The sequence below is a fragment of the Citrus clementina genome, unplaced genomic scaffold (assembly GCF_000493195.1).
Source record: "Citrus clementina cultivar Clemenules unplaced genomic scaffold, Citrus_clementina_v1.0 scaffold_3, whole genome shotgun sequence".
Lineage (NCBI taxonomy): Eukaryota > Viridiplantae > Streptophyta > Magnoliopsida > Sapindales > Rutaceae > Citrus > Citrus x clementina.
In genome coordinates, this window is record NW_006262339.1 from 6,464,688 (window position 1) to 6,491,153 (window position 26,466).

A 26,466-nucleotide genomic window follows, 5' to 3' on the forward strand; every position below is an offset into this window, starting at 1 on the left:
TAAGTCAAGTATTTCATTTAAGAAATTTTGTCGAATTAATCATTAAAAAGAACTAAATCAAACTTATATGATAAGTGAATTATATATTTTATAAATCATACTTTTTAAAAAGTTTTATAATCCAAATTGTAGTAGTAAATACTTAATATTTGACTTGATGTATGATAAGGTAAGAAATTATCTAAAAAAATAAATCACGCTATATTATATGGTCACTTTATCATTATATCTGCTTAATGAGGAAATAATAGAATCGTATTGTTTTGTTAAGGTGATGATAAGTGCTAGATTTATCACAAACTAAATTGATAATTATAAAAAGTAATTTCCAAATAAACCCGCCATTTTCCCAAAACCTCAGGGGCATTCGAGTCATCAAAATTTAAAATGGCCTTATTTTAATATTTCCATACCCATAAATTCAAAATATTAGATCGTTGCAAACCCCGGCGGCCCGGCGCTATAATAAAAACAAAAACAGAAACGAAACCAAAAAGAAGTTCAAAAGCGGGTCAATAAAGCTTCATGGCACTTGTACCTTGCACTGCAAATGTTGTACCTTCACCTTCGTTTTTGTTTTCGGAAATTAACTAACAACACTATTCATTTGATTTCATTTCCTTTGCTGTTTTACTGAAGCTCCGCGAAGTTTGCGCCCTCTCTCTTGTTTGTAAAATCCGCGATAGTTTCTTTGATTTAGGGTTTTAACTAATCAAAGTTTTCAATTTGACACATATAGATACGCTCATTCATAAGCAGGTAGAGAACTTCATAGAGACGGAGATGGAAGAAGAAATGGAGGTGGAGTTACCGGTGTTTGAGGCGCGTGAGATTGATCTCGAGTACGAGTTCGACGCCGCACGTTTCTTCGACTTCACTCGCGAAGAGTCGTTTGCGGAGGCGCGTGAGGCCGAGCTATGGTTCGAATCAGCACCGAATTATCCACCTTCTCGTGAGTCGCTCTTAAGCTTTGAAACCCTAACATTTCCTCAATCTGATAAAAGTTTCACCTTTTCACCTTCTTTTTTTGATTCAGTTAGTCATTTGCACGTTCCGTATGAGATGTGTACTTCTTTTTTCCTTAACCTTTCTTTAATTATTGCTGTGTAGAGTAATTTTTACGCCTTTGCTTTACGAAACAATGTAACACGATCACTTACTTTTTATCATTTTTTGTGTTAAAATTTGTGTTGCAGCATTTGTGACAAAGTTGTTTCTAAGAGAGGACATTCTTCTGGAAAATGTTAATACTTCTCCAAAAACAAAGGTTACTTCTGCCCCTGAAAACGATTCTGATAATGGCATGGGCGCTGAATGTTCAATCACCAATGTGGAGGATACTGGTATAAACTTTTTGGCTGGTGTAATCTTTTGTAGTTATAAACATTATGTGCTGCTAACTCAATTTGATGTAGAGTTACAAATGAGTTATATTTCTATCAAATTATTTAATCTAAAGTTTGTTTCCTCGTTTGAGTGTTTTAAGAATTTTGTATGAATCCAAGTATTCATTGGCTTGCGTCTATAGTGAACAAGCCTGATTGACTCAAGCTTGGTAGGTTAACTAAGTAAACAAGATAAGCTGGGCCTTTTTTGAGTGATGTTTCAACTTTTCTTTAACAAAATTTTTCATTTTGCAAATCTGGCTGTCACTGTTATCAATAACAGCTCACATCTTGATTAACCCCCTCGTCAGTTGTCTCATGTTCACCATGGCAATTTATATTTGGGCATACTGATTGCCACCTCTAGTGCAGCATCAGACTGTCTCTGATGCCCAGACCACCTTTACTACTTTCACCTCAATTGCTTTCACAGCTTGTGTCACCCCTTGTTTGACAAGGTGTTTTATAATTAAGCGTCTTATAGGATGGTTCTTTTGGTATCTTGCACGTAATAGACACATTTCAGCAAAAACTGGAAATTGAAGACCATTCTCTTGGCATCTTCATAAATACTAAAATCTAAATTGTGTTTTACTGATATAATCATGTTTTATACTATCCTCTAGACTGTGCTGGAATGATCAAAGGGATTTTCAGCAACTTACAAAGTGGCAATCTACAGAAGGTTCCAAATCAACTGTTAAACTTAACTACAGGTGAGCAATGTGCTGCCTTGAGTAATAGTCTAATAGGTGCTTCAACCTGGTGCACTTTTTGCTCATGGTTTTACAATGTAGTATTCAAATAATCTTGGGAAATTGAAAATTCTTTGGCTATTATTTTATTTTATGTTATCTTTTCCATGATATTTTATTTTATGTTATTTTTTCCATGATTACTTTTGACTGTTTTACTTTTGCTTTATTTCAAATTTTGTTCTTGTTTACTGGGTGCTATTCTGATTTTTATATTTTTTGGCTTTCTTCAGTAACTTGATCTGTTTCTCACCTTGATAACTGAAAGTTTCGAATGCTATTCCCCTTATTCCCACCCCCCTCCCAGGATTGGAATTTTATGATCACATATCCCATGATAAAGTAAAATCTAATGCTAAATCAGCCAAGAAAGCTCATTCTAGAAGCTCAACTCTGATGAAGCCTACAACAAGTCACTTAGCCAAACAAAACCGGCCAGTGCAAGTTGGTAACTCCAGGTGAATATCTTATTTCTCAGTACACAGCTTTGTCACTGTTTTTTTCACATAATAATTCTAAAATTGTATGTTTTCATATCACTGATCTGAGAACTGAATTTTTTTTTTGTCCGTTTTAGTTTTTTCTTAATGACTCGCAGAGGTTTCAAAGTTCCTAAATTGTTGGTTGATGCTATTGCCTTTATGTAGCCTTTCTTGATTTCCTTTATATGTGCAGTACCACTCATTTAGCCTTTTTTAATTTTGTCTTTACGTGCAGACTGCTTATTCAGCCTTTCTATGTACTGTTTCAGTTTTGTAATGCTATTACATTTGCTTGTTAGATTCCAGATGCAACTGGTTCAAATTGGCGATAGGAGTGTGTGTAATTCTTCTTTGGTCGAAAGTCAAGCTGCAAAGAGGCAGAAACTTGAGGGAGGTCACTTGCGTAAGGTACACTTATTATGCAAGCTATCTTCCTATTTCTTTGTTCTTGGGCCAACGAAAACAAGTGTTTTGCATAAATAGTCATTTTTTAGTGATAAAAGGACTTTATTTCTAAGGCTCAGTTACTCACCATCAATTACTGAATAATTGTACGTGATAAGAGGTTTTCAATGATGGTGTTCAACAAAATCTATTTGATCTTCTCTTTGGATGATATGCAAAGTAATGTTATTGAGTTATAACTATTTGCTAGGTGACTTAACTGGCTCAACTTTGGTAGGGTTGGTTGTGCATTCTGGCTTGATTGTCTAGAATTTTAGGGCAAGGACCTGATTGTATGCTTCATTTCTTGAGCTTTCGTAGTTGTAATGTAGTTTTGATCTTATTGGTTGGCACGTAAGCTCAGCACCCCTTTTTTGTTTAACAGGTTGCTGACATAAAGCCTCAAAGTAATTTGGTACACAAGGCACCTAAAAGAGTATGTTACCTCTTGCTTGATACTGGAATGGGACCGTAAATTGTTTTCTTATTTTCCCAGTGTACAAATGCATGACTTATTCCCTTATTTTGTAAATTTATACATCATTCCTGGGTTGCAGGACGGGACTATTGATAAAAACTCTCTGCATGCCCGTCTGAGACTTACAATTCCAAGAGAGCCTGACCTTGAAACAGCAAATAGGGCGCAAAGGATAAGGTTTGTTGTTGCTATTCTAATGAGTGTTTACAAGTTTTTGTCTCACAGGCTGCTGGGCTCATTCGTAAATTTATATATCAGGCCTAAGGTTATTGCAGAACAAGAAAACATTTCAGCTACTGCACATAGATTCAAAGCACGTCCATTAAACAGAAAAGTTGGTACTTGAAATTAATGGTTACAATATTTTCAATTTTCTTTTTTTGTTATTTTCTTAAACTCAAGTTACTTTTGTAATTTTGTAGATTCTTGAGGCTCCTACATTGCCTCTCCCAAAAAAGAGTATGCCAAGGTTGCCAGAGTTCCAGGTGAGTACTTAATGCTTGTTTGCTACTTGTTGGTAGATTGGCAGTACTTTGAGACTATCTAAAAAGCATAACAGCAAAGATTATTACCCATTGCTGGTCTGCTGGTCCTGCTGAAGCAGGATCCTTGAAGGGGTCTTAGAATATGGTCCTCTAGGAATTTTGCATAAATTGATAAAAAATTATGCCTATGCTTCCTCAGATAAGTAAAGAAAAGAACATAGATTTTCGCAGAACAAGTCCCTTAATAATTTGCAGCTCAAATTGCTGTCATAATGTTTTCAGGAATTTCGCTTGAAGACATTGGAGAGGGCTATGCAGCATACTTCTGCCATTTCATCTTCCTCACTTCATTGCACTGCTTCTGATATGGTAATTAGCTCATCATACTGAGTATACAACTTCCATTATCATAGCGACAATCTTCTTTTCATTGGTTCTCTGAGAAAGAGCACCATCTTTAATCATTTTGGCTATACTTTGTGCCCAAGAAGTATAAATAATTACAACTGTCAATGTGTGCTATTAGTTCTATGCCTTATCTTTCTTACATTTGGTGACTGCCCTCTGTAATTACTTCTGAAACTCCACTGCAGTCATTGCAGGAACTGGACAAAGCTAGTGCTGTTTTAGGAAATGGAAACAGAGAATTTGAAAGGTAATTGTGTTTTGATGGTTCTTGTATTAATTACATTTTGACTAAAAGGGAGTTATCAGTCTGTGGGCTATTACTTGTTAATTAATAATGCTGACTCTTTGTCTGCTCTTATTTTGTCCAGACCAAGTGGCATGAATACTGTAAAGCAGGATGGGTGTGATGTGATGCACAACTTCAAAGCTCTTCCTCTTAATAAGAAGGTAATACATGTTTAGTTTGCTTGAAAACATGTAACTGCGAACAATAATGATCGATATCCTGTCTGAATGTAGATATTTTCAAGTAAAGGAGAGATTGGTGTTTTCCGGAATAGTAAACAGGAAACCACTGTACCAATGGTAGTTCATGGATGTCTAAATTCTATCTTCCATACATTTTGAGATTTTTTTCCCCCAAGTCTGATTATTTTTTTAAAAACTTTTATACAGGAATTTAATTTTCAAACAGAGAGGAAGGTTCGACCTAATCCACCAGTAGAGCTTTTCAGCAAGGTAAAATTCAGGAATAATATGTTGACCTTCTTTTTAGTCCCTTGTGAATTCCTTTGTTTTCATAAAAAAATGCTAAATAGTGCTTGCTTTTGTATATTTCCTAATTGCAACTCCTTCCACATGCTAGCTCTCTCTGACTTCTGAGCTGCAGCCAAATAATAGATTGCAGTTGAAATTACCTCAACGGACCTGCATTCCTATAAAGGTTCTGCTTAGTTTAAGCACTGTAATGACTAAGTGGATACTACGTTATTAGTTGTCATTTTGGTTTTGACTGTATTGAATTTTGCTTTTTATTTTTTGGTTTACTGTAAGGGCTCAAAAGAAAATAGAGGAAATTCTTTCCAGCGAGAACAGGAGGTAAGATGGGTGTATCCACGAATAAATAACTTTTATGCACTCTGTATATTTGTTTTGTATTCTTGTTTTTATTGCAGTTTTTGTCAATTTCCTTTTGCTTATGGATGAATGGAATTCTTGTTTCCATGTAGATGACACTACCAGTGAAAGAAAAAACATCTGGGTTTGTTGCAAAACAAAACCTATGTGGGAATGATGGGTGCATCAACAAAGCTGGTACCCCCTTGGGCATGAGGTATGCCCACTGACAGGACAGTTTGTCTTGCATTTTGCTAAATGTTTCACATTCTGATTTTAGTTGAGTTTACAATTTGAACAGGAGTTTAGGCATCCGCTGAGAGTAAGAATGTTCCTAATTAGTTTTCAGCCATGGAATCCGATTTAGAATACTCGATATTACCCAAAAAAGAAAAAAAAGAAAAAGAAAAAAACGTCATTAACAGAGATAGGTTTTTCTTGTATATGGAATTGATTGAAGTGCACAGGTCTACAATTGAACTTCTTTCCTCTTTAAGGAACTGAATCTCACAGGATCATGTTAAAACAACTTCTGCAGTCCGTACAATCTGCAGGTCTCAAGTTGCGATCCTAATAATAATGTAAGAAGGCAAATGTTGTACAGTTTTCAGTGCCTACTTACTCACACCGTTGTCTTTTTCTTTGTAGAACTAACTCCTGTAACACTCTTTAGTTGAAAAATATAAACAGCAAAATGTCTTTTTAACTCTTTTTCCGAATGTCATAAGTGTGGAAGCACTGTCGCTTTTTGCCATATATGACTAGTACTTCGCTTGATGAAATAGAAAAAAATGCACAATATATGATCTTCATTTTTTCTTATGTGTTTTAATCGTAATGAAGCATGTGAATCACCCCAACTCAGAGAAATACGCACTACACAATAATGTTTCTAGTTTCATTCGGCATTTGAGTAACACCCATTAGGATGTACATGGTGTTCATGGCTATTATAAATAAAATACATAAAAGTTTGTAAAGCATGGTGGGTTTAAAAAGAAAAAAAAAAGGAAATTCAACAAAAGAAAAAAAAAGGAAATTCAACCAAAAACATAAAATCTCTATGGCCTACTTCCTGCATCATTTACTGGATATTTTATACTTACACGTTTGCTCATTTCGCTGCGGAAGAACATAAACGAGCAAATTGATAATGATGATATAGGTGACCTATTGTATTATATTATTATTCTTCTCAGTCAGTCCCCTTCATTCTGTCCATCAAAATCCTTGTTCGCTGAATTATGCTTTGTCAGAGCTTGTTTCGTCCAACGCCTTAGATCATAGGCTTTCTTGAAAGGTTTCTTTTCCTTGACAAGTCTTTTCTTCGTGATGGCAATGGCAAGATCGTTGGGAAACAATGTGTGCCACACAAAGGCATGAAGTAGTGTGGACACGAATAATACACAGACCATTGCTGACGACATGAACGAAAGACTAAGAGCAAGGCCTTTGGTTAGGACGGAAGGCACATGCTCCGCATACTTGATGGTCGCCACTGATGCAGTTGTCATCGGGAAGGTGTAGGACCACCATGCCACTGAAAACCTGTAAAATTATGAATAATTAATTATTAACTTATAAGATAGGATTTTAATCTTTTAATTGAAAATTTTAAGAATTTTCTTGCCTGAACCCTGTGAAGAAATTGATCCGCACGACCAAAGAGACATAGAGAAACAATGCAATGAAGTAGCAAGTCCTCGATAAGCCATCGAGATCGCCATATATTGCTTGCCACGCGATGCTAGCAGCAGACGGGGCTGCAATGAACATAGAGTACACGGGGTGCAACTCTTTGGGCAATGCTTCACTTGTTGGCAATCTTTGATACAGTGTCACAAATAATACAAGATAATGAGCAAAGCCAACTGCCCACAAGAACTTTCCAACTTCTTTCCAACCAACTTTAGCAGCTAAAATAGCCCCAACAAAGTTTCCAACAACAGAGAGATGGGAAGATGGATTGGCCACCTTGCAGAGACGCCTCTTGCCTCCGGAAAGCCATTGACCATAGATTTTGAGCTCAAGAAAGAAATAAGGTCCCATGAAGGCACACCAAATGGCTGGATGCAGGGTTTCGGGAGCTACCACAGGCGGTACACCGATGGCTAGGAACATGCAGACAACCCAGGGAGCAAAGAAGAAATTGATCCTGACAGGATGGAAGTATTCTCTTCTAACAGCTTCAAAATAGAATATGCATTTGAGTATGTAAGTGAAAGAGACTGATATTAGGACTGCTACTGCTAATAACCAGAGGCCAAGGTTGATAAATGGAGGAACGTGGAGAAATTTTGTAGCAGGGCTTGTTGAAAGGGCCCTCCATAGCACAGCTTGGCTGCTAAGACCAAGACATATGCCAAAGCAGCCGATCGGAAACCGAAGAAGAAATGGCCATTTCTCATCTTTGGGCAGAAGAATATCCTCAGTGTCCTATATAGAAGAGCAGACACAAGAAAATTTCAGACACTCATGTTAAAGTAATTAATGATAACATCACACTTCGAATCCAAAATAAAAAAGGATTCCCTTCCGAACGGAGCTTTTCTTGAGCAACATTCAGAAGGGTGATTTGTTAAATCTCAAACATGCAATATCTCTAATGGACATGCAGCTTAAAATCTTTAAAAAAACTCAAATCATGATTAGAGGGGATCCTATATAATTCGGAATTTGCAGTGTGTTACCTTGACTTCGTCTAGTTCAGGGCCTCTAAGAGCGGCAAAGTATCTTCCAGCAGGGACACTTCTATTAACAGATTCATCATCAAGTCTGGCAGCACCATCAATTTTCGGAGCCTCCATTCCTTTCTCCTTTCTTGTAGGCATCAGAGAATTCTGCTTACTGAGTGTTGATTTGGTCTTGAAGATACTGAAGTCTCCTCTATTCCTTGCTTCAACACCAATCCTAGTAGCAGAATCAAAGCCTCCGAAACTATGCCCACTTCTCGGAAGAACCCTTCTGTCATCCTTAGCCTTAGACTCTCTATTGAGCACTGAGAAGCCTGTTTCAAGCGAAACTTGCCTACTAAAAGTCTTATTGTGGGGTCTCCTTGCGTCTCTAAGTGATCTATTGGATTGCTTGTTTAATCTTCTGTTCACTTTATCTTCCATTCTGATCGTTCCTTTTTCTTTATCTTCCATTTTGATCGTTCCTTTTTCTTTATCTTCCATTCTGACGGTTCCTTCTTCTTCCTCTTCTTCTTCTTCGGGTAAAACCTCGTGAATGTCTACGAAATGAGTGTGCAGAGAATTCGGAGGAGTATCTCGCTTGTCCATTTTGCTTCATGTAATAAGTTCTGGAACTTGGGGCTGATATATAAGCTTGAGTTTCATACGATGGAGATGTTTGTATGTTTTTATTTGTCTTTTGATGAAATCTCTTGCTAGCTAGCCATGTTGATGTTGGAGGAGGTTTCACGGGAAGTGAAGACAGCTGCATGCTTTAGGTTGTTGGTTGTTTGGTAAGATGAAATAATAGCCAATACTTTTACTTTGGAACTTGGAAGGGGATTTCTCGTGAGACAAAATCAAGGGTGTACGTTTGTGGCTTAGGAGAGCTTATTATAGACTATCCACCTATTTAGGTGCAGTCCGGATCATAGAATCACAATTTTCCACTGTTCACACGGGGCTCATCAGTGATATCTTGAGTTCGACTTAGCTTAAAGCAAGTCAGTGATGTTGAACATGCGTCTTCTCTTTGTTTGTATTATATTATATATGTAGTTTTGAAGCTTGACGCTTGAAATGAACTGAACAAATTAGACTTTTGTATGTTGTTTTGAACTTTTGATGTGCATTACTAAGGGTGCATTCGAGATTGAGATTGAACAATGTTTGGTAAATACTAGCTGCTGTAGCTTGAAAACTATGTTGATGTGGTTTTTCACTTGCATCATGAAAAATTTATTATATCTTTAATAATTTTGATAAAATTATTATTTAAAATTTATATTTACTACATATTACTAACTTTTGTTTCATAGTTATAATTTTTTTTTTACAACAGTTATACCTTAAAAATTACAGCATCTCAATCTCAAACGCACCCTAAGTGCAACTTAAATTCCGCTATTACGGGTCATCTCGACCACCGCGTCCTCTACAGCCGCTTGCATGAGAGGGAGTGGTAGGCTCCATAGAAAGTTGGAATTAAATATATATTTTTTATTATTATTATATTAGTCTTATGGTTTGATATATTTTATTTGTTTAAAAAATTATTAAATACTTTTTTTATTAGATTAGGATTCTCTCCCAATTTGAGGTTTTAAAATGTGTTGGGCTTATAAATATATTTAAGAACATATTAGAAGGATACTATTTAAGAGAAACACAGTTTATTCATAAAAGACGTTTATAATCATTTCAATTAAACTTTATTTAATTTAACATAACAGTATTAAAAAAATGATACTCTCAAACACATTATATATAAATGGTAGATCAATGTTACTCCCGTAAACCATATTTCAATTTTTCAGCTAATGTTAAGTACTGCAAATGATTGTATATGATACAATTATCATGTCAGATATTAATTATATCATATAACCTATTATGCATATAAATATAATTATCCCATATAAGTTTTACATCTCTCAAGATGATGAAAGATCATAATGGATATGATAATGTCTCAATATCTTGTGACTGGAAAAAGTGCAGAATCAAACATAGATCAGCCCAAAATACATCTACTCACACGTGGCAGGCCATCGATCCTTGCATACATCTTTTTTAACTAGTCGCACAAAACACACGTATCTAGTTAAGTGAAGAGGTCCAAACCAATTAATTAATAATCAAATTAACATTTCTAATTTTTGTTGTGTCATTTGGCATTGCCGACCCAAGCCGGACCATGCATACATATGCTATACATTCTCTTGTTTCTTCAGCCACGACCCTATAAATAGCCTGCAGTATTTGAACTTTTGATCACAACCAACACACACACCAACAGAGTTAGCAAATTTCACAAGGATCGATTGATACAAAAGAGAGCTAGCTAGCTACCTTCTAATTAATTAAGAGCTTAGATAATCACTCATCAGCTTGAATCCTAGAAATGGCTTCTTACAAGTTGTTCGTCATTTTGGCCATCGCAGCCATTATTGCTCCTTCAGTTTTGGGAAAAGACCACATTGTTGGAGATGAAACTGGTTGGACTACTAACTTTGATTACCAAGCTTGGGCTAAGGCCAAGGAGTTTCGTGTTGGCGACAGACTCAGTAAGTTTGATCAATCAAATGCTTTTAATTTACTACTATTATTTTTCCTTAATTCCTTAGCTATTAATTAATTGCTGATGAAGCAAGCGGACGAACGAATGAATTATTGGTGCAGTTTTTAACTACCCAGAAGGATCACACAATGTGATAAGAGCTGATGGAGCTTCATTCAAACAGTGTATGAAGCCAAGTAATGTTGAGGCCTTGACTAGTGGAAGTGACGTGATTACACTTGCTACACCAGGGAAGAAATGGTACTTTTGCGGCTTTCCCAACCACTGTGATGTTGGAAATCAGAAGCTTACCATCACTGTGTTGGCTCAAAGAGAAGTATCATCTCCAGCACCTTCGCCGTCTGATCTGCAATCAGCGGCAACAGCAAGGACCGGATCAGTCTACTTTGGAATGATGGCCCTCATGGTTGCATTTCTCATTTTCTTGCAATAATGGTCCTGAGGATGCATGATTCTGTTCTTTTCCTAGCTATTTGTTTTTACTCTCCTCGTTCATTTGACTGAATTGTTATTTTATATTGGATTGGATTTTTGCAAGTATTTTGGTTTGTAATATATCTGAGTTTAATTCAATTAATTATAAGTCAATTTCATTATTCTTCTTTTTGCGTAATTCTCACTTGAATTGAACTAACAAAGATTGTTACACTCTTACTATGGCCTTACAATTTCTTTAAAAATTTTGACTCAGTTTGTCATAAAAAAGAAATAAAATTAATTAGAGGATTAAAAAGCTAATTGAATTTGGAAAGTTGATTCTTGTGATTCTTTCATTTTTTTTTTGAATTACATGAAACTATTGCTCATATTACAACTCATATTTCATGAGATTACTATACTAATGATTACAATCAAACAATTCCTAGCACTAAATTTATAAATCTTATATAGCATTACTCAGATTTTTACCCTCTCTAATATTTGAAAGATGTTTACTTCATTCACTGATATTTGCAATCAAACAATTACTAAGACTAAATTTACAAATCTTATATAGTACTGTCCAAATTTTTACACTCTCTACTATTCAAAAGACGTTTACTTCATTCACGTTTCGAAAGAAGAAAAAACTATTTTCACTCAAATTGAGAAAGTAAATTAATCTCCTACAATGTGTTGTGGCGGCTCAAACTCATGTCCTCAGAATTGTGACGGTAGAACTGCAATTCTTTCATTTAAAACGCTTTCTACACACTTCAGTTTAGAGAACCTCTCTTTTAATTTGGCAAACAATAAGGACTCAATAAAAATACCCTAGTTTCTGAGTTCATTTTAAAGCAAACAATAAGGACTCAATCAATAAAAACCGTATCTTGTAATGAAAAGATGGATTGTTTGTCCTCAAAGAAAAGGTAAGTACAATAGCTCATTTGTATAGGCTTCATAACCAAGATAATCAAGGAATAATGATTATTCAAACCTTTAATAAGAATTTTAACAATTATGTAAAATTGTATAAACCACACAGTTACCCTGCCCTCAAACTAAGATGGCCGCACTTGGGTTTGGAGACCAAAATTATATTTTTTTTTTCTCTCATATGAAAATTTGTTTATGTGCATTCCAGGCCATACTCCTCAGTCGTGGCATTTCAAAATTTGAGACCATACACTTCTTGAAACTACAAGAATCTTTTATCTCATTAAAATGTGCTTATCACTTTTTCTTTACTTTATATATTTTATCTCGTTATTTTTGGACCTATAATTCGTACTATATTTTTCTAAACTTCTGAGAGTATAATATATCTTTCTAAAAATTCTCGTCACCACTCTAATGATAGGTGATCATTTTTTTGTTTTTAGTTGGTATATTACAATATATTGATACATATTATAATTAGGAATCTACCAAAAGTTTAATGGTATATTTACTTCTTAGATTAGAGAGTAGGAATTATTTACAATTATCATTTCTCATCGATAGTGTTTACTTGGTAAAAATATAAGGGAATGAAAATAAATTTTGGGTGAGACCGAATAATTTGGGAATGAGTAATGGGAATCTCATTCTTTGAAGAGGTGAGAATGAAAATTTGGAATGAAAATGGAGAGTGAATTAACATTTTTATTCATAAACAAAAGAAAAAATTCTTTTTTAACTTCATTTAGATATTAAAAATAATCATAGTAATAATAATAACTATAATTATAAATATTAATAATAATAATATTATTATTATTATTATTATTATCATGATAATTATTATAATAAATAAAATAATTGTGATATTGCTATTTCTATCATAATTATAGTTATAGTAACAATTATTGTTATAATACCAATATAATAATGGTAACATTTATAATTATTATTTTAATACAATAATAGTAAAAATAATAATAATGAAAATAATATTCAAAGTAAAAATACTTACTCTTTATTTTGTTCTTGAATAAATACATAATTGTAATTAAGGGTATGTTACTAATTTATGTTGATTCTCATTCCTTATTTCGATTTCAGTCTATTTTAATTTTGAAAAAGTAAATGCACCATAAATTATAATTTTAATTTATTTAAGAGTTGGACTATTGGCACCCCTCTCATCTCCTCATAAAAGCCTCATTTTAGTTATATTCATTTTATTTCCGAAAATGCCCCTTTTTTAGATACACTTTTCTAAGTTCTTAATTTTCATTTGATTTGTTTTATTGTTAAAACTCAAAGTATTATTGTGCTATTTTTTAATTATTTTCAATTTTATTATTAATCTACACACAAATTGAAAAGTTATATGGGTGATAAATTTTTTAGTGTTAATCGTTGGCTGAAATAACATATATTTCAAATTATAATTTCAAAGCAATTTTAAGTATAAAAATATTTAATCAATAAGAAATCAAAAGAGAACAATAGATTATTCTAAATTTGTACAATTTATTTTAGTTAAATAGGAAGAGTAACATATGGAATTTTTTTTAAAGGATTGATTATGAATTAAGTAATTTGCTAGAAAAAAAATCTATATGTGTTTAATTTTCAATTGTCCTTAATTGTAATTTTATTTTAAGTGGGGTTTTGTAAGAAAAATGTAGGGGTGCCGATAGCTCCACTCTTTATTAATTATGGCATTGGCCGAGGGTCTTTTAAAAATTCAAAAGAAATAGAATAGTCTAAGAGTCAGTTGACTGTCGCTCGAGAAGTCTCTAAACAAAATGTGAGATATATCCTATGTTGAGTAATAAAAAGTACCAATCAGACGTCCCCCAATTTCTTACCCGGGGGTGAATCTCTCCAGCTGAATGTATCGAGCATATTATTGGTAATGTATCTTTTATAAACCACGAGCTGACCAGAAGTTCATACCTACCAGGTACTTGTCACCCAGGAGAAAGGACATGATCTCACAAACACCTGACAATCTCGCCATGCCCCAAATCGCTGGGAAAACACGACACCCCACGTTTACCCACGCTTGGTTGAGTGAAGACCCGTTAAAGTCCACGATCACCGGAAAATGAGGGGCATGAAGAATACTCAGAGAACGTGGGATGATTGCCTATAAAAGGCTGAGAAATCGATGGAAAGGGGGACACAAAAATAGAGAGAGAAGGGGAAACTCTGCCAAATTAATACCAGACATTTTTACATACGAATCCTTGATACATTTTGTTTTGAGAATATTGCAGTTAATCTGCACAACTTGAATCATACAGTTTTCCCGTAAACATCTTGTATGACTTAAGTATCGGAGGATTTATGCCAAAAAAACCACTGGCGTCTCTGATTTGTTTCTGTGAACGCATACTTGGAAAGAAGAGGAAGGAAAGCAACACTAGGTATTACACTAGTAAAGACTTGGTGGACGCAGAAACTAGGTACCCAACTGTGGAGAAGTGGGTGCTGGCCTTGGTAACAACAGTACGTAAGCTCAGACCATACTTCCAAGAGCACCCGATAATTGTGATGACCGATCAACCTCTTCGGCAAACACTCCTGAAACCATATTTGTTGGGTCACTTAGTGAAAGGGTCGGTGGAGTTGAGCGAGTTTGACATAACTTACCGACCCATAGGAGCTATTAAAGCAGAAGCATTGACTAATTTTGTAGTGGACTATACAGAGCCAGAGGAAGGGGTTTACGAAGAGCAATCGGCTGAGCAAGAAAGACCAGAAGGGGTATGGTTGATAATGGTCGATGGATCACGCAGTGAACAAGAATCCGGAGCAGAGGTGGTGATACGGAGCCCAGAAGGGGCCGAGGCCTCTTATGCAGTAAAGTTCGAGTTCCAACTCACGAATAACTAGACGAAGTACGAAGCCTTTATTACTGGGCTTAGGCTGGCACATGCACTACGAGCAGAAAGGGTAGAGATCCGAGCATATTCTCATCTGGTCTGTAATTAGCTCAATGAGCATTTTCAGGCAAGAGGAGGAAGTTGGAGCTGTATTTAAAGAAGGCAAAACAGATGATTGGGCTCTTTAGAGAGGTTAAAATAAAGCAGATAGCGATGAAAAAAAATTACCGAGCCGATATGCTAGCCAGAATGGCTGCGACTACAGATCCGAAGTTGCCCAAGTCAGTCCCATTAGAAGTGAGAACTTCGTCAAGTATTGGGGAAGAAATAGAAGTAATGGGGGTAGATGGCGTAAGATCCTGGATGGATCCAATTCTCTCGTATATTCGTGATGGCATCTTACCAACGGATAAAAAGTAAGCAAGGAGGTTGAAATGCCGAGCAGCAAGATATACATTACTTGATGGAGTACTTTACCACCGAGGGTTCACCTTACCCCTCCTAAGATGCTTAGACGACGAGAAAACTACTTATGTGTTAAGGGAAATACGCGAAGGAATGTGTGACAATCATTTAGGAGTAAGGACTTTAGCGTTCAAAACGCTACGACAAGAATATTTTTGGACGACCATGCACCAAGATGCAAAGGATATGACCAGAAGTTGTAAAACCGGCCAAAGTTTTTCAGATATCCCTACTCAACCCCCAGAAAAGCTAACTACTATGTCATCCCCTTAGCCTTTTGCCCAATGGGGGATTGATCTGATTGGTCCATTACCCAAAGGCCGAGGAGCTGCAACACATGCAATTATGGCTATAGATTACTTCACAAAATGGGTGGAAGTGGAAGCCCTTAGCCAAATTACGGAGAAGAAAACAACCGGTTTTGTCTGGAAGAATATCATTTGCAGATACGGAATCCCCTATGCCATTTTAACGGACAATGGGAGATAATTTGACAACTATAATTTCAGAGAGTTTTGTCAAAACTTGGGCAGAGAGTTGAAGTTTTGTTCCCCGACACATCCCCAGGCAAATGGGCAGGTAGAGGCAGCCAACAAGGTTATAAAGATGCTCCTGAAAACTAGGTTGGGAGAGAGAAAAGGGAAAACTCTGTCAAATTAATACCAGAAATTTTTACATACGAATCCTTGATACATTTTGTTTTGAGAATATTGCAGTTAATCTGCACAACTTGAATCATACAGTTTTCCCGTAAACATCTTGTACTGACTTAAGTATCAGAGGGTTTACGCTGGAAAAACCACCAACATCTCATATTTGTTTCTGTGAATGCAGGCTTGGAAAGAAGAGGAAGAGTGATTTGGGTCCCAGGAGCTCGGGCAATTGCTAAAGCTGGTGGAGTGCAACCTCTTCTTCATTGTTAATACAAACGTTGCTGGTACGATCTGGTCGGGCAAAAGGCGACCATATTTCATCATCAACATCCTAAATAAGTGATTAATATTAGGTGAAATTAATTAGTGAGATTAAAGATCAAAGAATAAAATATTTTTTTTTAGGGTACATGCAAGGAGATGCTTGTATATGTTATTTGTTGCTTTTTTTAAATAAAAAAAAAAATTAATGATAGCATCCCAAACCCTTCTCCATCCAAATAAACGAAGGTTCAAACCAAGGATGGAACTGTGGCTGACAAAAATAAAAAATAAAAAAAATTGCAGAAAACATAGGACTAGATTTAAATTTTCCTTGACGTTTATATTACTTTTGGCGTATCAGTTGTGCATCGTAACTTTGACAAAGCCTACTAAAGTTGGTGAGTTTTCCATTAATTCTTGGAATCTTCAATTTTACAAATCTTATGTTATAACGTGAATTAATAATTTCTCTATTATTATCCCAGTCCGACCACAATTATTGTTCCGCCACTGGGTTTAAACTTAATAAACCCAAACATCTTTCCTTTTCTACAAGCAAGAGATTTTTCCATTCGGCTGCTGTATAATAATAGCTCCAAAAGGCCGAGTTCTTCAATGATTTAGTTAAAATTGATTGGTCGATCCAGTCAAAATACGTTCTAATAGGCCCAGTTGGAAACAATTCTAGGCCTTCCTAATCATTCTCTCTTAACGGTTTCTCTTTCAACTATTTTATTTAGCCACCCGTCCACCACGTGCGAGTGCGAGTGCGAGTGAAAATTAATAATGTAACAGCAACATTGTGCGCATGTTTGCATACTCATCTCTTTACTTGCTCTGGAGGAGCCCACCCATGCATTTTGAGCGCATAAATTATTTTTCCATAATTCTCTGATATTATGTGAAGATAGAAATTATTTATTTTGATAATTTTCTGATTGTATTATGTGAGGGTGAAATTTATCCATTTCTATAAATTTTCAATTGTAATATATATTCGTATTATGTGAGGGTAGAAATTCAATCTATGTTAAAAGTTTAGAATAGATAAATCTCAGATAAATTTTTAATTGTAATAGGGATAATTGATAGTCCAATAAATTTTTTATTATGATAGATATTCTTATTCAGGCTGTACCATAACAGAATTGATAGTCTCTATAAATTTTTGGTTGTAAATATTAGTAGAATTTTAACTGTAATATATCAGTATATAGATATAAAAGGAAACCTTGGTTTAGAGGATAGTCGGCAGGGCATCAACTAGGAAGAAAATTTTGTTTATTGGATGTAAAATATTACACTCTAATATATGTGGCATCTATTTATTATTGACAATCTCTATCTTACATGCATGTAAGATACACTCCCCTCACATAAATAGTATATGTGTGGGACCCACACACTATTCATGTGAGGGGAGTGTATCTTACATGCACGTAAGATAGAGGGATTATTTTATAATTCTTGAAGTAGGAAAAATTAAAACCCCTCGGAAGTTTAAATCAATTTACTCGTTGAATATGAATTAAATTAGATTAAGTTTCATTTTTCTTTTTGGAACTGGACTAGATTACTTCATATTTCATTTTAAATTCGGATCAATATTGATCGCACAGCTCGAAGTGATCGTGTGGTGCATCAGTTTTTCCACGTCTTCATCATTTTATCTGATGATGCATCATCTATGCTTTGGATATCTATCGGAAATATTCACAGGTCAATTAAATCCTGCTACGTATAATTTAATTCTTTGTCCATTTTCTTCCATTTACATCATCTTTTTCATTTCCATCGCTTTTATCATGCACGCTAACTCAAACATTAGACATCAAATTTTAACACAAATTAAATGTTGCCCGAGAGCTGTGTTTCCATGAATGAACAAAGTTTCACCAAATCTCTGCTAAACGTAATTAAAATATCACTGATAAAATGCAGCTGAATATTTGAATCCATACTTGATCTTGCTTATAAGCAAAGCAACAATTATTTAAAGCTGCAGCTTCATTGCATTAACTTACTTGTCAGTAGATTTGATCTAAAAGCAGATTATTCAAATAATCACCGCAACAACTGCAATTCTTACGGCACGTTCTTGGAAGTCAAATAATAAACTATGAAGTCATTAAAATTTGGGTCTAAATGTCATCACTGATTCACTTCACAATTTATCTGAGAATGAGACTAACCAAAGCGAAAATGCAGAAATTATCTGCCAAGCTTATTAAAATGAATAAGCATTTTACCTAAAACATAACTTTGAGAATGAACAAAATGCAACCAAAAGTTTTATCAAATCCAACAACTAACATAACAAATGGAAGCTACTTGTATTGAAAAAGAAGTTTTAACCACCGAGAAAACTTAAGCATGTGTTTCTGTGTCCCTTTCTGATGTAAACAGCACATTAAACTCAATTTCTCTCAATATCACAGCGAAAGCTGAAGCTGCAAAGCTAGCAACATTCACGGGTCTTTCAGGCTGAAAAACTAAATGGTAAAGGTCACTTTCTTGCCAAAAAATGGTCACATTACAGATCCAACACACACCTGATGCACGATTGTTTAGCTGACAATTGTCCCTTGATAAATCAATCAATAGATGAAAGCCCATCCCTCACATCAGGACAAAGATTAATGAAAGATATGACATTGCTGGAATGCTTGAATGATACAAAACAGCAAATAAATTTAACCAAGAAATTTGGAATTCAATCAACCAGAGTTCAAAATAACAGATGGGGGCAGCCAAATTAAAATAAGCTTGAGAGCACTGAGCTGTGTCATTTTGAGGGCATTTGTAAACATTTGAAAACAAAGTTATAGCAGTAAAATGAAGAACAATCATCCTCTATGCAATGGCTTAAGTCCGAATCAAATGTTTGGCTAGCAAATAATTTTACAACCAATGAAAAACTAAGAATTACAAGATTGCAGAGGGTAGAAAACAACCAGCTAGCACAATTAAATTATTTGACCAAGTAGGTTCAAATAATTTATTCACACTAAATTTTCAGGAATAGGAAGGAATTCTGAATCTACCTCCCTAAAGATTGTCTGTTTTCCATGGTGACCAAATGGATCAGTTGATGACCTCAATGCTTATCAAGAAATATGCTGCATGCCTGTCAGAGTACCCATCAAATAAATATTTCCTTTATGTTCTCCATGCTATAAAATAATATGGATATGTTTGGAAGTGGCAGCGAAAAAGACATCATCCACCGTGGAAAATATGAGTGAGAAGCAGACTGATGTTAAATCAATTGGGGCCTAAAACAGATAAGATCTGACACGATGAATATTATTACATGAAAGTTAAAATTAGATAAAGCCACTCTACTTCCTCAATACGTTTAAATGTGCACAGTAGTTCCGTTTTCACAATCTTCAATTTGAAGAAGTTGGAGAAGGATAAACAAAATTTGAAAACGAATAACAAAGAAACCAAACAAATAGCCAATAGTTTCAGCAATAGGAAATTAATCCAAATAATGCAAGGCATCATACACAGGAAAGAATGTAATTGCATAAACATTAAAGAGATTAACGTAACAAAAGTTGATATCTTTAACAAAATGAGGTGGGAGAACTTTTTCCCCCAATAAAACACATTGGTTTCGAATAATAATCTGAATTACACAGAGGGTAAAGTGAAAGAGAAGAACTTTATTCTCTTAGACCACCCTGAAAGAGAAAAAAAGATGGGATCACAAACAACCCTTTCCCTTTCTCATCATACTATACAATCCCTCCCATTTCTTTGATCCAATTCTGTTCTTCTTGTCATCAAAATCTAAGTAATTGAAATCAGTAATAAAACTTTAAAGCAAAGGAATAAAGTAAAGTAAAACGAAAAAAAGGAGCCGCACCCGTGTTTACGACAACCAAAATGAATCATTTACTCACACCAGCATCATCATCATCAATGAGTTGTGACTTTAGATCTCTTCTTTGCTTCACTGTAAAGCACCACTCCCATTATGGTGACAGCAAATCCAGTCATTCCCATTACGGTCACCGGATTCCTAAAAATCAGAACCGAAACAACTGCGGCAACAGCTGCCTTTGCATTGCCAAGCACCTGCAAAGTCAATGCACTTGTATGCTTTGTGACCAAAAAATTAGTCAAATTAACCAAATAAGCGACGGTGGCGTTCCCAAGTAGCAAGAACAAAACGAATCTGTCTTCCGAAGCTTTCTCAATTGTAGTTGCGGCCACATTCCCTTCAATATAGAGGGTAAACGGAAGCAAGATCAATGCAGACATGGGTGCCATGTAAAGCAACAAATTCATAGAATGCAATTTCTCAGCCTCTGAAGTTAACAGGATCCCTTGAACCACAGATTTCAAAGCACGCCCAGCCGTGGATCCAACACAAACCAAGAACCCAAATAAATGAAACAGGGGCTCGCTGTTGCTAGCCAACACAATACCAAACACGACCGGCATCAACGCACAATAAACCTCGGCAGATTCTTTCTTGCAGGTAATCAAAAAAGCGAAAATTGCGGTGAAGAACGGGGTCGTAGCTCCAATGGCTTGGTTGAACGACACGGGCAAGTACCTCAGCGAAGTGTTGCCGCAGACAACAGAGAAAGAGAAGATGGCACTCAAAGCAAAGATTTTAAGAAACTGCTTTCGTGATAAAATGTGTTGAATCGGGACGAGTTCGAGAAAGTGAATGGCGACGTAGCTGTAAACGGCGCAAGATATCATGTGAAGCATTGTTAGGAAGATCGGGTAACGGTAACCGTAGAAGCTGAGGAGGTACTTGTTGAGGAGCAAGACTCCAATGTTGGATAAGTACCACGATGCGATGATCAGAGCCGTAAAAATGTGGGGCGACACAAATGATCCAAATCCAACGGTGTAGCTGTTGTTGTTACGCACATCACCTGGTGGTGTCGCCGGGATGTCGAGGACTTGGTGGTCTGCCGACGTGTCCGATAGCCTCGGATTGCTCATTCGCCTTGTCGTCCATGTCTGTGCCTCCACCATTTGGGTTTACTTTCGGGACCAAAACTGGGATTATCTTATCTCCTCAAACCTCAAACTCCAAAAGCGGAGCGTTTTGAGTTTTGTGTGTGTGTGTGTGTGTGTGTTTTTTTTTTTTTTTCCCCTCCCTATTGAGTTGAGACTGGAGATCTGGGAAGTAGAAAAAGGAGTGGAGAGTGGAGACGGAAGAATGAGAGAGGGTAGGGTAGTGTGTGAAACAAAAATAAAGAATGAAAGTGGATCCAATCAGACGGTGGAGATTTAGATTTGAAGGAGAGAGGCAGTGTGGGCCGTTGGATGGGGAACATGGGGGAGCTTACGGTTGAAGTCAGACTCGGAGAGCTGTGTCGTGATTGGATGATTTGACTTGGATTGATTGATATTTTACCATTTTTTTTTATGTAGTTACTGTGTATCTTGCAAGTACCCATATTCGGTTTACATGTGAAATTGTTTGACTGGCACGAAACAACCAATCGGATTCGTATTCTCACATTCTCCGAATCAAAAAAATTGTGCCCCACTGTTTATTTCTCCAGGTGCCGTTCTTATTTTACCAGAGGGGTTTGAAACTTTGAATTAGCACCCCCCGTTTGAAAATTAAAAGCTTTTGCTCATTTGTTTCATTTAATTTTAGGGGAAAATAAAATAAAGCTTGAATAATTAATAATAAAGTAAATGGAAAGCGTTGCTTGAGAGTAATTAATCTGCAACAGATTAGCATAAATGGGAAAATTTCAGGGAATCTTCTAGTTTTGGCTACTCCTTCAGAGATATGATATTTCATTTCAGATTAGTGATACAAAAAGCTAAAGAGCTAGGGTTGGTTGTGGGTTGCGATGTTTATTGAGGTCGATATTATTTAGAGTCCGGTTATTATCGTGTAAATAATTTTATTTTTACTATTTATCACTTTAATTGTATTCGAGTAATTTTAACTTTCACTCAAGATATGAAGAAGAAAATTTAAATTAAAACACACAATGTTCTTGTGGAGTTCGAACCATTTCCCTCACACTCTGTGAGGAAGTGGCTCTAACTGGTTGCAACTCCATCGTACCAATGACTTATTATTTATTATATGGTACTGGCTATACTGTTACCTGTTACCGTGTCCAATAATTATCACTTTACTCAAATAATGGATTGATTCTTCGGCCTATTACGAAAATGATATTTAAATCAAAGGTTTCCCCTTAATTAGACTATTAAAATTATTGAACTATAAAGGCAAACTAAGAATTTGATATTTTTTTCAAAATTAGAATGGCTACTTGAATGACATTTGAAAATAAATAAGATTCCCAAGTTGTGAGTGACCACACCAAAGTCGATAACAAATTTTCTAAATTGCAACTTGCAAGCCTCTCAAGTTGCTTGGTTTCTCTATCAAGGTCATAAAGAAGAAATGGACATTTGTGCGACCATATCAATATGAACTATTATTATTAGCCAATAAAATAAAAAGATAAGGTCCAGTCGAGTCGAGTCCAAGCCCTTAGAAAAATTCACATAATAACTAGCCTAAAAGTTTGTGGGTTTTTAAAAATTAAGGATCTTAGCTTTTTTTTATTATACCTAATCAAACATCTAATTTTTAAATCAAAATATTATTGTCATTCTAAAACTCTCAAAATCCTAATTTTTCTTCTCTCTCAAATTCGGCTGTTTGATGGTGTGAGTGGTTTCCCGGCAACAATCGACGATTGTTCAATTGTAATTTCAATAGTGGTTTTTCCCTCTTTTATTTTCTTTGGCGATTTTGACACCAAAGTAATTTTTTTTTTTAAATCCTAAGATTGAACTTATTACAATGGTCAGTTGAGTATATATTTGAACATAGATGAGCATTAGGATTGACTTGTGTATGAAGATAGAAAAATATTCAATGAAATTAGGATTTAATAAATATGGTATATGATGTGTTTATTGGAATATTTCTTACGGTTAGTTTGGGATTGTGGTTGCTAATTAAATAAATTGCTTCTCCTGTGCTAATGTAATAAGCTGCTGATTAAAAAGCAGCTTGATAATTAGTAATATGTGTTGTTATGGTTGTTGTGAGTTTAAAATGCAGCGTACATGCGTTTGGTAAATTTAATTACAAACATGTTGTTTCATTATATAAGGACCAAAACAGACATAAGTTTAAATTAACTTTTATTTTTTTAGAGTATTTTTTTTTATAGAAAAGCTTAACTTTCATTAAACGAACTTGAAAATAAATACAAAAGTTGAGTTGGACACTTCTCAGTCCACACTTTTGATTCTGCATTGTTTAGAGCCAATTTGGCTATTGAGTGGGTAGTGTCATTACAAAGTCTTGAAATGTGCTGAATTGTGGTGTCATCCATCCTTTTAAGTCTTTATTGAATATTTGAAATAATCTAATCGACTTCAGCTCTGCTGCATTTTCTCCTTAACACCAGATCTACAACTTTTTGGCAATTAGATTCAATTATCAAAAACCTGCATCCTACAGCTTCTGCAATTTCAAAACTCAGTTGAATTGCTTTTGCTTTTGCTGCAAGAACATCTCCAAAGAACCTTTTATGTTTTTTAGCTGTTGCTACAATTTTTTTTTTTTAGAGTCTCTAATCACAACTCCTAAACTTGCCACCTTGTTCTGTCTCTTCGTTGTTGCATCCACGTTTATCTTTAAGCACCCTGCTGATAGGGGTTTCCAAGTATGCTCTGCTAAAGAGGTCTGGCTTTGAGGGGAGGGTAGTGGTAGCGGCTTAATTTTCTTGTAAGCTTCCATTATAGCTTTTATTTTAGCCAATGATACTTGTGAATCTTCATTCTTTCCTTTAAAGATAAAGAGGCTCCTTGAATGCCAATTCGCCCAACAAATTGCAACAAATAACTCCATCTTTGTCCTACCTTTTTTTGTAGTCAAAGCTTGGAACACACCCAATAGATCTTGATTTGCAAAGGGGTTCATTTTATCTGCAAAATCAGTGATCTTCCATGTCTTCTTGGATGCTTTGCAGTTTAGAAGGGGCATAAGTGATATTCTCTCCTTGCTTACCACATCTTAAACACCAAGGCTATTGTAAAACTTTATTTTTTTCAAAAATTCTCTGTTGTTGGAAGGAGATTTTGAGTTGCCCTCCACATGAAAATCTTTATCTTCTCTGGAAGATCCAGTTTCCATATTGTATGCCACTCGAATGATTTTCTTTTTGAAGTACTTGGCCAATCTGGGAATTTCAACTTCAAAGCCACCTGGTATCCACTTTTTACAGCATAGTTACAATGTTTATCAAAGCCCCATATGAGCTTATCTAGCCTCGGGCTTTTTGGTAGCATTATCTTCAAAATGTGCTCTGTCTGTAGGTGTGAAGTGCTGATTTATTAGAGTTTCACACGTATGCTCTCCATCTTTAATAATGTATAAACATACCTTTTTTTTCTTTTAAAACACATAAAAATACATAAAGTGAAAAAAATCAATTAAATAAAATCTAATGACTTACTAGATCAAAACATTGATATTAGAGAGAATTTAAAGTAGTTTTAATGATAATTTGATTGTGGAGGAAATATGATATCTAACAGTTTATCTATTACGGCGTATGGAAGATTATACATAATTATTTTTTTAAATATTAAGGTTATAATATGAATTTTAAAGAGGTGTGGTAGCTTATTTAATAAGTTGCTTGTGAAAAGCATCCCTCTGCTTTCAAAAGCTACTGTCAAAATAAAGAAAACTATGAAATAAACAGTTTTTTATAAAATTTACTAAACAATTATTTTTATCACAAAATATGAAATAAGTAGCTTATTGAGTTTTAACCTCGATTCCAAATGAGACCTTAGAATATGTCTTGTTAATTTTTGTTAAGTTTATAAGAATTTAACAATTTGATGAATATTGGTTACACGAGAACATTTGTATATATATTTGACGAAATGTCATTTTAAGCAAATTGACATGTAATATTTGTTTGTATTGTGTTATTGTCGTGTTGTGGTGTTGATAGGCATGTCTGATTGTTGTGGGTTGTGGCACTATTGCACCTAAATTTGGCATGATGGGCAGACCAAAATATCAAATCTTGTGTGGGTGTGGCACCAATCACACTAAAATTGTGCTTTTAGTGCAACAAGCTGCTATCACACCAAAACATTGTTGTGTTAATTTTTTGTTTTCTAATTTCAATTAATAAATGTTACTAATGAGTAAAATTTAGATTTTGCTGCATATACAATGGCCAAGAAGCCATAGGCAAAGCATAACCCACCTAAATCAAGGATGGAACCAGGCATGATTAAGATACCCGCATTAGAACATTTCCCCGAACATATTACAAACTTTAAAACTTAGGAATGTGATTGAAGCTATCAAAGGAAACTTGAAGAAACGACAATTAGAATTATTTAAGAAAGATATATTCAATCATTTTGTATAAAGACCGTCATCCCTATTAGCAGTCGAACTATTGGAAAGACTATCATCCTCGTCATAAATAAGATTATGATACGGTTTCACTTTTAATTATCTACTAGTGTATTGTCTGTGTTATCAATGAGATCATCATGATATTGGAATGTAGAGTAACAATGTTGCAGCGATGTCATCAATAGGAGCACCTCTTCTTCAACATTTGCTATTGTAATGTAATTCTCATCAATAGGATCATCATTGTAACTATTAGAGAGTAATGTTGTTGGACTAATTTCATTACTGGTAATACCTCTTCTATATCAAGGGTGGAGACGTTTGATCAGTACAAAGTTTGAGTTTTTCATATCACAAGCTCTTGATTCAGAACTTTAGAGAATTTGGTACAAAATATGGATGCACCTATAATTCATTGGATCAGAGATTATATATAACACAAGCCTCATCATTTTATCATCAAGTGCGTCCATAAGTAGTGAACATGTGAGTTGGGTGGAATAACTCGACCTTAAACTTATTTATTTGCAGAACCTCATACACTCTTACAAGAAATTTAACAAGTATACAGTCTTCCCAAATGAAAAAAGTTATATTCTTGCCATTCATGTATTCAAAGTGAACATAT

At 35.1% G+C, this 26,466-nt stretch overlaps 4 protein-coding genes across 5 annotated transcripts; 2 read left to right on the forward strand and 2 right to left on the reverse strand.

The window, feature by feature from the left end:
* The first annotated feature begins 462 nt into the window (after window positions 1–462).
* On the forward strand, window positions 463–6,309 carry LOC18047918 (protein TPX2). 2 transcript variants are annotated; one of them, XM_006440395.2, is made up of 18 exons: window positions 463–952; window positions 1,197–1,343; window positions 2,012–2,101; window positions 2,448–2,598; window positions 2,922–3,030; window positions 3,452–3,502; window positions 3,624–3,721; window positions 3,803–3,878; window positions 3,967–4,029; window positions 4,312–4,398; window positions 4,623–4,684; window positions 4,806–4,884; window positions 4,957–5,022; window positions 5,113–5,175; window positions 5,303–5,380; window positions 5,491–5,535; window positions 5,667–5,770; window positions 5,855–6,309. In XM_006440395.2, the coding sequence occupies exons 1-18, from the start codon at window positions 784–786 to the stop codon at window positions 5,871–5,873; spliced, it is 1,557 nt and encodes a 518-aa protein (XP_006440458.1). In that variant the 5' UTR covers window positions 463–783; the 3' UTR covers window positions 5,874–6,309. The 2 variants fall into 2 exon arrangements, with proteins under 2 accessions (XP_006440458.1, XP_024045689.1); XM_024189921.1 differs by lacking the exon at window positions 4,957–5,022.
* A 422-nt stretch (window positions 6,310–6,731) lies between these two features.
* Window positions 6,732–8,877, reverse strand: LOC18047919 (guard cell S-type anion channel SLAC1). Its single transcript, XM_006440396.2, has 3 exons — window positions 8,244–8,877; window positions 7,184–7,989; window positions 6,732–7,101 (listed from the first exon to the last, which is right to left on the reverse strand). Exons 1-3 carry the CDS (start codon window positions 8,832–8,834, stop codon window positions 6,753–6,755), a joined length of 1,746 nt encoding a protein of 581 aa, XP_006440459.1. The 5' UTR covers window positions 8,835–8,877; the 3' UTR covers window positions 6,732–6,752.
* A 1,752-nt stretch (window positions 8,878–10,629) lies between these two features.
* Window positions 10,630–11,239, forward strand: LOC18047920 (mavicyanin). Its single transcript, XM_006440397.1, has 2 exons — window positions 10,630–10,792; window positions 10,908–11,239. The coding sequence occupies exons 1-2, from the start codon at window positions 10,630–10,632 to the stop codon at window positions 11,237–11,239; spliced, it is 495 nt and encodes a 164-aa protein (XP_006440460.1).
* A 7,922-nt stretch (window positions 11,240–19,161) lies between these two features.
* Window positions 19,162–21,662, reverse strand: LOC18047921 (probable sugar phosphate/phosphate translocator At1g12500). The gene is made up of 2 exons (XM_006440398.2): window positions 20,304–21,662; window positions 19,162–19,657 (listed from the first exon to the last, which is right to left on the reverse strand). Exon 1 carries the CDS (start codon window positions 21,431–21,433, stop codon window positions 20,357–20,359), a length of 1,077 nt encoding a protein of 358 aa, XP_006440461.1. The 5' UTR covers window positions 21,434–21,662; the 3' UTR covers window positions 19,162–19,657; window positions 20,304–20,356.
* Window positions 21,663–26,466: the final 4,804 nt, after the last annotated feature.